The following is a 12,744-nucleotide window of genomic DNA, read 5'->3' as shown; positions in this document are numbered from 1 at the left end:
AATGAACTTTTTCAACTTAACTTTTAAATGTGTTCCAGAAAGTCTGACACTTTTATATATATCTTAAATTAAAGGTAATGTAATGTACTTTATTAAGGAAAAAAAAAATTTCGGACTTTATTTTGTCTTCACGGTGAAAATGGCTACCAAATGTTATTTTTATGTGAAAATTCTCTATATTATTTTTTACATTTTTAACTTTATAATGCTATAACTTTATAACACAATTTTCATTCGACATATTTTATCTTAATCAGGATATTAATAAGGAAATAGCAGATCATGTAGCTTTTGGAATAATCCACCAATTTTTTAAAATTAAACACTATCTAAAGATTTGCATCGAAGCGTTTTTTTTTTATAGTGATTTTAATCATTGTCAGATATCATTATACTTGATCCAACTATGCCACGTTACCACTGTGCTACGACCCTCCTGTGCTGGGTTTTTTTATAAATGTTCTAGTATTAAATAAAATAACTATTGAAATAATTGACCAAAAATTAATTTGTTTTGTTAAAAATTAAAATCTATCAAAATTTCATTATTTTTTCTATTTATAATGTCAATTTCAAACTTGTAAGTTGAGCTAAAAGTTATGGTAATAAATTCAATTTTTTTTTTATTATAAACTTTCAGTTTAAAGGACGAAAAAAAGTAGGTTAGAAATTATTACTTATAACATATTAAAAATAAAAATCAATAATAATTTGAAAAGAATTAATTATAAAAATGATATAATATATAATTTAAAATATTTTGCTTTTGTAGTTATCCACCAATTTCAAAAAGAACAGATTTGCATCGAAGCGTTTCTAATGATAGTGATTAAAATCACTGTCAGATTAAATCTATACTGGACCCAACTATGCCATGTTCCCACTGTGCAGCGACCACACTGTGCGGGGTTTTTTATTTTATATATTTACTGTCGGTTACTGATAATAAAAGTTATTCATGAAATAACAAAAATTTATTTTTTCATAATTTGATTGGGATGCTAAATTAGAGCTTAAAGCGCTGCTGTACCCTCGCTAGCATAGTCCCAATCTTAAAAATTATTAAAATAAAAAAAATAAGGAAAAATATTCATTGGATCATAAGTTATTAAAACTTGGTGGGACTCCTGTATGTTTATTAAGACCTTAGTATATTAAATAAAACTAATTTTACTTGTTTTTTATCTGTAGTATATTTAAGATTTAATTATGAACATTTTCTTGATCCTCCAAATTTGATCAAAATCATATTTTTCATGTTTTAAACCTGAAAACTACCTAAATATGCTTCAGAGTTTTATTTATTTTCTGCATGAAATATGTTATTTATGCTTTATTTGTTTTATTATTTTAATAATTTAGAATTTGGCATTTGTGTTTTTTGCTTTTGTAATATAGGCCGCAATGCATGGACTGCATATAGTTCAGATTTTGCTCAATACCTAGTCATTGACTTAGGTCAAACTATGACCGTAACTTCAGTAATGACTCAAGGTAGGGCTGAATCTTCAGAGTATGTTGAAACTTTTGGTATTAGTTATGGATCAAATGGTCTTGACTATGCAGAATACAAAGAATCATCTGGAAATACAAAGGTATTTAAATTAGATACTAGAGATGTTATTACTAATTAAAGTTAAAACTATTAAATTAAGTATTAAGAAGATTAAATTAAATTACTTGAGAAATTAATTAGGTCACTCGGCATGGTCTCCTTCTTATGATTCTCTCTATCACTCATTGATTATTGAATTTTCGGATAAAATGAAAGTGTGTTCTATTGAAGTTCAAGGTCGATCTTTTACATTAGAATTTGTTACTGAATATTTTATACAATTCTCAGATAATGGCCAGGGGTGGAAAAATTTACAAGATATACGTGGCGATATTGAGGTTTGAACATTTCCTTTCTGTTTGGTTTTCAGTCAAAATAAATTTATACAAATAGAATATTTTATTTTCCATCAATAAATATTTTTAAACAAGTTGTGTAGTTATGTTTGTTTCAATTTTTTTTTTCATTTAGTTCACAAAGTTAAATTATAGATCACTTATTTTTAATGTGTTTTATTTAATAATTGAAAATACAATTATGTCCAATTAAGTTTAATTCTCACAAATAATTATAGTAATTGGGATTTAAAGTTTTCTAGGGTTTTTAATAAGAGACATTGAATTAAAGGTGTGGTTTGTTCTTTAATTGGTAATTTTATTTTATTGGACATAACAACAGTATTTTATAACATATATGAAAGCACAGAACACTTAAAACTTGCTGAAATTATTTTTAAATGACTGATACTAAATTACTTAAGCAAGGCTCAGCCCTAAATTTAAAAAAAATTAAGTTAAAATTAATTAATCTCTTTAATCATGTTTAATTTACTCTCTAACAGTTATTGAATATGCCAGTGATGACAAAAAATTTATTTAGCTCAACACCAACTACTGAACTAGGTTAGGTCACCTAGCCTAATATAAATATGTTCAATTTTTTTAAGGAATTTAACTTTTATTTCAATTTGTTACTATTTAATATCATGTTAACTGCAAGTTAGTTTTATAAATTAATATTAAAATTAAGTTAAATTGGTATTTTTTTATGCATAATTTTATTTTCTAATATCCTAAATATCATTATAATTATATGAAAACTGCAATATTAATGACCAAGGGAAACGCAAAAATTATAGCTGCTTTTCTCGCTCCAAAAAAAATGCTGATCAGAAAACAAATTTCAAAATTAAATTTTACAAAAGATAATAAGCACTCTGAGTAACCCTTATGGCTCTTTAAATAGCGATCGTCCTGCACCAATACTATCCTCAAAATCGCAGTCTATCAATATTTTTTTTTTAAAGAATCTCTCTAGAAAGGTTTCCGTAGAATAAAAAAATTGAGGAACTCCTCTTAATGATAATTCTAAATACACCACTTGCTTATGGGGACATTTATGTACAGACTTCACATAACATTATTCATAATTATTATTCTGATAATTGAAGAAAACTCTCTGAGAAATATCCAAATTGATGTTATTTAAAAATACCTTTACTCATTAATAATAGTAAGAAAAAAATTTGACAAAGTTTGTTTAAATTAAGTTAGTTTTTTTATTTAGTTACTTTTAATTTAATGGAGTAAAATAAAGGAATGAACTTTTAAAATAATTAAAGTTTTTCGATATAAATTTAGCAAGTTAAAACATGTTTTAACTTGATTAGCCTTGCTTTATATGATTGAAACTAATTTTTGCACAATGTAGTTACTTTTTTTAATAAAAATGTTTTTTAACCACTTATATTTAGCTTTATTTTGAGATAATATTTTGAAAACTAAAGGAGTCAAAACAAAAATTTTATTGACAATTTTTTAAACATTGACTAATTATATACTTTTTTAGAAAATCCTAACATTAACCAAAAACTATGGGGTTTTAAATATAATTTTTAGATATTTTTTTTTCTTTAATTATAATTGTTCCAAAAAATGAGCATACTTTTAACTTATATCAATTATCACTATACAATGTACTCCTCAATGATAAAAAATATAAAAACTAAATTTTTTAATTTTTTGTAAAACTAGTTGATTTTGAAGTGCTTTGCATAGCATAAAAACATCTACAATATTTAAAAGTATATAAAATGAAATATTTTTTTATTTACTATTAAATTAAAAGAAGAAAAATTTCTTACAATTTGTTTCATTTTGCTATAATACTTTTTAAAAATTCACAAATTTCAATGAAATTTTTATCAGTAATACAAAAGACAATTACTTTTTTCAATATCCATTTTAAACAAATTTAATTAAAACAATAAGTACAAAAATTGTTTGAAAACCGAAATAAATCTACACAAATTTTATTTTTGTTCAAATTTTACTAATGTGGAAGATCTGCATTCTTTAAAATTAAACAAAATTAAAGCTTTTAAAATACATTTTTGTTAAAAAGAGTAATGACCTAATAACTGTTTTTATCTGAGTAATAAGCAGCTAAATCAAAATTTATTAACAAGTTTTTTTTTCAAGTCTTTTTCTACAAATAATTGCAGCAAAGCTTTTTATACTAGCGATATTCATCCCTGTCAAATTTTAATCTATACTGGAGTCTACTATATCTATTTTGTCAAAACACTGTCAAATGCTTACCTAGCAAATAAACTAAACATTAAACTACACTACAACCATAGTCCTTTTTCTAAATTGACCTACTGTAACTATTGCATGTAGTAAAGTCGGATGTTTAATTTAAATTTTACTTCTAATTTCTAGTTAGTTAAATGGCCGTCGATTTTTTTTGTATTATCAAAGTACAACATTTTACTTAAATGACACAATTATTATATAATATTATAAGCCAGAACTAGATTGAGATTAGCATTGGAAATAAATGACTTAGTTAAATGAAATTAGTATGAAATATTCACCTTCATAAATAATTTCTTGTTTCATTAGTAATATAGTATTTATTTTTCTCACAATATTTTCACATTAATTAAAGTTTTGTCAGTTTATACTAGTTTTATATTGACATTTAAATAATTTATTATGAAATAATATAATTCAATAACACGATTTATATTTTTCAATATCCTTTTATTAATTATTTTTCTAATTATATTTGTAGTTTTTATACATTTTTTTTTTTAGCTTTTTAAAGGCAATGCAAATGGTGATGATGCTGTCAGAAATACTTTTAGTGTTCCTATTATAGCTCAATGGATTAGAATTAATCCAACTAGATGGAGAGATAGAATATCTTTGAGATTAGAACTTTATGGTTGTCCTTATGGTAAGTTACTTTATTAATTTTTTAGTTATGAACACATTTGATGTAGTTAATTTATATTAACTTTGATGCATATCTGAGAAGTTATTGGTTTTACTCTAGCTTTTTTTTTTTTTTTTTTTTATTGCTATACACTATTATTTCACTTCTGCAGGACTCATTTTGCTCAACATGCATCAAAAGATCATAAACATATATAATTGAAGCTTTCTAGAGGCATCATTTTGAAAGATTTCCCTCAATTCCTATAATGGGAAATTAAATTGTCATTAAACAGAGAATTTTGATATTTTTAATTTTTTTATTTATATTAAGATAAGTTTTTGAAAAATTAATGGTTTTTGGCTAAATATTTGTTGGTAATACTTAAGAATTTATCTTACTGACAACATACTTATTTTAAAATCCAAACATTAATCTAAGTACTGGGGATGTTTAAAAATCATGTTAAAATGGTTTTCTTATCAACTTTTGATTATGTTCTAACAAACCTGACTTTTTTAAACTTACATCAAAAAATATTTAATAGAATATACTTTTAAATGATAAAAGAAACAAATTTACGAATTCTTAATTTCTAGGAGTTATTGGGCATTAAAGTCATAAATCATATAATTTTCTGTAAAAATTTTGGATTTCGAAGTGTTTTGATTAAAAACCAAATAACATTATTATAGTTCTAGTTGTTATAGAGGTGGACAAGAACTACCCATGCACTTAGACCTATGTGTCCATAGTGCGTACCTTCAACCGAATTATATTAATTTGGTTTCTTCACTTAAGTGTTCTCACCGAAGTATTCTTACCATTGTTGAATACGTAAGACTTTATAGAATGTCCTACTAAGGACACTCTAGTCAATTTTTTTAAATTTGATTAATTTATAGATAAAACATTAAAGGAATATTGGTTCCTAATTAAACATTTTTATTTTTATTATGTTAGGTCTTAAGTATTCTAAAAAAAAATTATTTTCAAAGATTTTGTTATTTTGAGTATAAATGAATATAAAATTTTTACCTCTGAGAAAATTTGAAGCACCAAAATTTAAATTAAAAAGAAATTTGTTTTATCCTCTTTTTATAGTTTAAATTATACTTATGTTACTGTAATTCAAAAGTTAAAAAAATAATTTAAATCTTTGGAGATTTCAAATAAAATGTTCCTATATTTATTCTATGATAATCATTATGATCTTCAAAATATTAATAATCAAATGAGAAAAAAATGTTCACAAAATAAAACAAATATACTAATCTTTGTGTACGTAAAAGTGTAATTCTAGTGGAACTCTTAATTATTTAAATTTATTATTTTAGCTTCTGATAATCTTTACTTTAATGGAAGTTCATTGGTTCGATGGAATTTAAGAGATTCTCCAGTTTCTGCTCATAGAGAAACAATAAGATTTCGATTTAAAACTAATGTAGCTGATGGAGTATTATTGTATGGTATTGGATCTCAAGGCGATTATCTAGCATTGCAGCTTAGAGATAACAGATTACTATTAAATATAAATTTAGGTAAATTTATTCATGAATGAATTTTAGTAGTAAAAATTTAGATAGTTACATTTTATTGCAGTTATAGATAGAACCGTGGAAATGATGGTACCACCCCCAAAAATTAAAATTATATTTAAAAAAAAAAGGTTCTGTTTTAGAAAAAAAAATTTTATTTTAACAAAAATAGTGTAATTCCCTGTTCCCTTCCAAAAAAAAATTCTTCTGTGTCCGCAAATATTTTATTTGGATAACTATCTAAGAGAATTATAATATAAGAAATATTTTAATTTATTTTAACTATCACTCATATAAACTTATATTGATTTTTTTTTTGTAAGGTTCCCAAATTATGACAAGTTTATCAATTGGAAGTTTATTGGATGATAATATTTGGCACGAAGTTATTATAATGCGAAATAAACTTGATGTTGAGTTTTCTGTTGATCGTGTTACCATTGAAGGGCGCATAAAAGGAGAATTTGAAAGATTAGATCTCAATCATGAAGTAAGATTTTTAAATTAATTAAATAATAATTTCAAGAAATACAATCAAAAGTGTTAAATTTTATTTTTACTATTTTAGATATTTATCGGAGGTGTGCCCCATTTGAATAATGGTTTAGTTATCAATAAAAATTTTACTGGATGTATTGAAAATCTTCATATGAATTCAACAAATATGATTTATTTAGTTAAAGAAGCATATAACTCTGGAGATTCTTGGTTGATGCAGAAATATCAAAAAGTAAACACATTATACACCTGCTTAGTAAGTACTAGAATATATTTATTATTTAACAAGTTACTATTTTAAATATAGCAAAAGAAAACTATTTTAAATAGTTGTATAGTTTACATTAATCATTGTTAATATTGTTTAAAGGATTCTCCAATAATTCCTGTCACATTTCTTACTCAATCATCACATGCTCTTATTAAAAGTTATGAAGGAATGAAAAAAATTAATATTTCATTATCATTCCGGACCTACGAAGAAAAAGGAATGCTGGCACATCATAAATTTTTGACAAATGGACACGTAAAAGTAATTTTTTTTAAGTATCACCTGTGAATACATTTAAATTGGTATATTTTATTTATTATTTCAAATTTTGCATTATAAAATAGCTCTTTTTGGAAAATGGAAGTATTATGGTAGAATTAGTAACAAAAGATGATACTCGAGTGGTTTTGAATAACTACGAAGAAAATTTTAATGATGGAAGATGGCATAGTGTTATTTTAGTTTTGAGAAATAATTTTCTGGAGTTGAATGTTGATAATAGACCTATGCAAACAATACGAAAGTTAGATTTTATGACTGGTACTAATTATCTCATTGCTGGTTAGTAAATTTTAAATAGCTGAGTTATTATTAAATTAAATTAATTATTGTATGACAATTATTATATATACATCAAATTTAGTATGAAAATTAAAGTTGGTTATTCTTGTAATTTTTTATTACCAATATTTAATTACAATCTTTTGATTACACTTTTTTTATATTTAACATCATTGGCATAATTTTAACTTCAAGAATATTTTTATAAAAATAAGTTATATGATTAAATATTAAATGACATTTTTAAAAAATGACAAAAATAAAACTTTAAATTTGTATGCAAATTTTTATTTTTAATCAAATGAATAAATGAGAAGTTAGAATTTTTACAAAGTTTATTATAAAACCTATTCTATGAATTTTCAAATCTCGATATTGTATTCTTAATAATAAAAATCTTAAATTGAACAAGAATTGTAGTGGTTGTTTCTTTGTTTTTTCCATAGGCGGTGTTCATGGTTCAATTGGTTTTATTGGTTGTATGCGTCTGATAACAGTTGATGGAAATTATATGCTACCAACTGACTGGAAACTTGGAGTAAGTCTTTAATCATTTTAAGAGTAAACAATTTAAATTAGTTATACTATCGTAATATACAAAAAAAAATTTCAGGAAGGGTACTGTTGTGAAAAAGAAATTTTATTTGATGCATGTCAAATGATTGATAGATGTAATCCAAATCCATGTAGACATGGTGGAACTTGCAAACAGAATTCTAATGAATTTTTTTGCATTTGTTCTAATACTGGTTATGGTGGAGCTGTATGTCAAACTCGTAAGGCCACTAAAATATGCATATAGCTATAAGATATTTTTAAATTTATTTAATTTTAGCTTTACATCCTTTATCATGTCGAGCCCATATGAACGTAAATCCAGTAGGTCAAAGTGCTGACATTACTGTAGATGTTGATGGTAGTGGTCCATTGAAACCATTTCCAGTTACATGTCAATATTATGGTAAATTATTTAATTGATTCAATTAGGATAAATAATTATTATCACTGAATGATAAAAATAAAACAATTTTATGTCCATTTATGGTTGTTGACTAATATATTTTTTTTAACTCGACACTTTAATAATATACAGTATAATTAGTGATCTTAAAAATTTTCTTCACTTAATTAATCATATTTTGATTTTATTTGTTTCATTCTTTAGTAACACAAAAAAATGAATTATAATTTACTATCATTGTTTATTTTGAATTATTAAAAAAAACGATTGTTGTTAGCTGATGGAAGAGTTGTCACTTTGGTTAGACACCAAAATGAAGGTGAATCACCTGTAGATGGTTATCAAGAACCTGGCGGTTTTAGCCAAGATTTTATGTATGAAGCTGACATCTTTCAAATTGAAGCACTTGTTAACAGATCTCATTCATGTTGGCAATCATTAAGTTACTCTTGTAAACAATCTCGACTGTTTAATTCTCCTGGTATTAAAAATTATTACTCTCTGATGATTGGTTATATTTTAATATTATTTAATGTATTTTAATATTTGTAATTTTAATTATATAGCAAATGGAATAGATTTTAGACCTTTTGGATGGTGGGTATCTAGACATAATCAAAAAATGGATTATTGGGGTGGCTCTATTCCTGGATCTTACAAATGTCAGTGTGGTGTTATTGGTGATTGCAAAGATCAAACAAAATGGTGCAATTGTGATTCTGGTAAATATTTTTTAATCTAATTTTTAATTTTAGGGATAATACAGTGAAATAATAAAAAAATTTATTAATTTTTATGTATATATATATATTTATATTTGTATAAATTATTTATGAACTATTATTTTTTCTATGTAATAAAACAAATATAATTTTTTTAATACTATAATCATATTATATAAATATATGAGTTATTTATTCTGTAATATACTGTAATTTTAACTATTTTTCTTATCCTAGGATTTGACAGTTGGTTATCAGACTCTGGTGATATTAGAGAAAAAGAGCATTTACCCATAAAAAAAGTACAATTTGGAGATACAGGAACTCCTTTAGATGAAAAAGAAGGTCGTTACAAAGTAGGACCATTAATGTGTGAAGGTGATGGTGAGTATTTATATTTTTTTCATTATTATTCTATTGTTTTGATAAATAGCAATGTCTTTTATTTTAAAATTATCTTGATCATTTGCTAAAAAAAATTAAGTAATATACACTATTAATGTTTGTTAACAGATTTATTTAATAATGTTATAACATTCAGAAAATTGGATTCACAAATACGTTTACCAACTTTTGATTTTGGACAGAATTCAGATATTTATTTTGAATTTAAAACAACTATTGAAAATGCTGTTATTTTTGAAAGTCATGGTCCTAAAGATTTTATCAAATTTTCACTTATTAGTAAGATATGTGTTTAAATATTTAAAAATATTTTGACTTATTCAAATGATGCATATTATTACACCCTACAACTTTTGTTATAGCCCAAAAATAAAAAATATATAAAGTTATTATTAATTAAATATTTTTTAAAGGAAATAAAAATTATTTGAAGTTTTGAATTAATTTTTCAAGAAATTTGTTATAATTAAGTTTCAATTTATATCATATTTTATTTAGGTGGTCATTCATTACAATTCACTTATCAAGCTGGCAGTGGTCCTTTAAGTGTACGTGTAGAAACATCTGACACACTAAATGATGATCGATGGCATTCAGTTTTAGTAGAAAGAAATAGGTTCGTTTAAAATTATGTGAATAGCTCTTGTATAAATTATTTAATTATTGGTTTGTTTATTATTATTTTTATTTTTTTTAGAAAAGAAAGTCGTATTATAGTCAATGGTGCCTTAAGACAATCTGTTAAAGAACCTCCTGGACCTGTCCGTGCAATTCATTTAACATCACCTTTTATAATAGGTATAAATTTTATTTTAATTTCACCAAAAGAAGGTTACCAGATTAAACACTTATTCCTCATAAGCCAAGGGTTAAACCAAAAAATATAACTTTTATTAATGTTGTAATACAATCTATTTGTAATAGGTGCATCATCTGATGAACAAAATGGCTTTATTGGTTGTATGAGGGCATTCATGTTAAACGGCCAATTAATTGATTTAAGGAAGTATGCAGAAGAAGGACTTTATGGTATATCACCAGGTTGTATTGGAAAATGTGATAGTAGCCCTTGTTTAAATAATGGAACTTGTTTTGAAAAGTATGATGGGTACTCATGTGATTGTCGATGGACTGCATTTAAGGGCCCTATATGTGCCGATGGTATGATAAGCAATAATATATAATAACTGGAACATTATTGTATAAAAACTGAAAATTATTTTTTATTTAACTTTGAACTAGTATTTTGAAAGTAATTAATACTTTTAAATATATACTGTTTATGGGGCACATGTAATGAATATTTTTATTATTAGACAATTCACATCAACATTTCTCTTCTCATCTAAATACAGAAATATTTCATATCCACTAGTTATTTTTATAAATAGATTAATTTCTAAATTATAATCTAATTTAATATTTAAATGAATGAATAAGTATTTTATAGTGTTTGAATAAAAAGGAATGCATAATAACTGATTAATAAAAATTATATTGTACATACACTGATAACAAAGTGATAAATCTATCTACTTTTTTTTTTAAATAAAATAAAATAATTACATTTGCTTCTCTATTTTTAACTCATAGCTGTGTTTAGAATCTTTTGCTCTTACATTGTGAGTCATTTTAGTGTTAATTTTTTACATAACAATTTATAGTACAAAGATTTCTATTACTTAAATCATAAGTACTTATTGTTGTTATCAAGAATTTTCTCGTGGTTATCAATCTACTATTCCACATTTCCCACCAGCTGTTTAGCTCGGTGACTTAAACAGTAGTCCACTAACTAACACACTCAAGCTCTTTTCTTCAATATACATTGCTGTTTTGGCTGCGTTTCAGTATCACTAAGAGTTTTTTGCTGAAGTAAATATTTCCATTCAAGATGAATTCTAATTCACCTAAAACCATTTTGAGTCAATGTGGCTTTCTGAAACTCTTCAGTTTTTTCTTCCTGCCAGCTCCTCGAATCTAAAATTCGAGGAAATTAAAAAAAGTCCACTTAAAATATTTTTTCCATTTAAAGAGATAGTAATTAAACTGATATCTGACTTCAGCGCAATTAAACGTATCCTACAAGTAGTTCAATGAATACAATATCCGTTACTTATAATTGATCATTTAGAGAATGTGAATCTATTCCCCGGTTTTACACATAATTTGAAAATCGTAAAAAGAATAGTGAGACTAACATCATGATAAAGTATTGAGATATCTTTCCTTCTATTGTACTAGCTTCTAGGTCAGCTTACCTGGGTAATACATCATTAACATAGTCAAAAAACTAAATCATCTTAATCAGCTTTATTATAACTGTACTCTCTCCTTGTTAAATATTCACTCATCTACCGATGACGCTTCTACTCTACCTTATTTACCTAAATGCTGTGAGAACCAGTTATCGCCTAATAAATTATCGGCCTTATGTTGTTTCAGTTGTCAACCAAACCCAACCCAACCAAACCCAACATCAATTTTTGACATATTTTTTTTAGAATTCACTAATTTTATAAATAAAATTAAAAAATCTTTAAATCACATGATGTTAATTTAAATATTTTTTATCAAAATGTACGTGGACTAATAACTAAACTTGTAAATCTTAGAACCTCCATTCCTTTTTTCCACATATATGATATTTAAGTTTCCTAACAGAAACTTCCTATTTCTCTTATAGCAAACTTGGCCTAAGAGGTTACTATATAATGAGGCTTGATCGTAATCCCAACAATAGTTCTCACTCTCATGATGGTGGTCGTCAATCAAATCATTTCCTGTATCCTTATATGTCATCAATGTTGAGCAATCATTTGTTCTATTGTCTATTAATTCTTCTTCCTTATTAATTGATGCTGTGTATTTACCTCCTCATTCTCCCTCTTCAGTTGTTGATGCTCATATTGTTTCCATAGAACAAATTTTCTTAAACTACAAGCCATAGTTTGTTCTGTTGTGTGGTGACTATAAAATACTTATTGTTACTTGGTCTTGCGACAGTTTAG

At 25.0% G+C, this 12,744-nt stretch overlaps 1 protein-coding gene across 3 annotated transcripts in view; it reads left to right on the top strand.

Annotated features, from left to right (window-relative positions):
- The window catches only part of LOC126907870 (neurexin-4), a 28,429-nt gene that overhangs the window by 8,764 nt on the left and 6,921 nt on the right, over nt 1-12,744 (top strand). Inside the window, exons 3-19 of one of the 3 annotated variants that reach the window (XM_050689513.1) lie at nt 1,697-1,893; nt 4,657-4,798; nt 6,115-6,318; nt 6,639-6,805; nt 6,884-7,069; nt 7,184-7,345; nt 7,429-7,645; nt 8,092-8,183; nt 8,259-8,421; nt 8,481-8,606; nt 8,884-9,087; nt 9,173-9,328; nt 9,566-9,712; nt 9,842-10,012; nt 10,232-10,349; nt 10,431-10,531; nt 10,658-10,894. In XM_050689513.1, the coding sequence (XP_050545470.1) occupies nt 1,697-1,893; nt 4,657-4,798; nt 6,115-6,318; nt 6,639-6,805; nt 6,884-7,069; nt 7,184-7,345; nt 7,429-7,645; nt 8,092-8,183; nt 8,259-8,421; nt 8,481-8,606; nt 8,884-9,087; nt 9,173-9,328; nt 9,566-9,712; nt 9,842-10,012; nt 10,232-10,349; nt 10,431-10,531; nt 10,658-10,894 (2,790 nt within the window). Of the gene's footprint in view, nt 1-1,398; nt 1,596-1,696; nt 1,894-4,656; nt 4,799-6,114; nt 6,319-6,638; nt 6,806-6,883; nt 7,070-7,183; nt 7,346-7,428; nt 7,646-8,091; nt 8,184-8,258; nt 8,422-8,480; nt 8,607-8,883; nt 9,088-9,172; nt 9,329-9,565; nt 9,713-9,841; nt 10,013-10,231; nt 10,350-10,430; nt 10,532-10,657; nt 10,895-12,744 lie in introns of all 3 variants that reach the window. The other 2 variants (XM_050689512.1, XM_050689514.1) reach the window with 2 other exon arrangements.

Source organism: Daktulosphaira vitifoliae, unplaced genomic scaffold (genome assembly GCF_025091365.1).
Source record: "Daktulosphaira vitifoliae isolate Bord-2020 unplaced genomic scaffold, ASM2509136v1 Scaffold_5, whole genome shotgun sequence".
Taxonomy (NCBI): domain Eukaryota; kingdom Metazoa; phylum Arthropoda; class Insecta; order Hemiptera; family Phylloxeridae; genus Daktulosphaira; species Daktulosphaira vitifoliae.
This window is presented reverse-complemented; position numbering and strand designations above follow the sequence as displayed.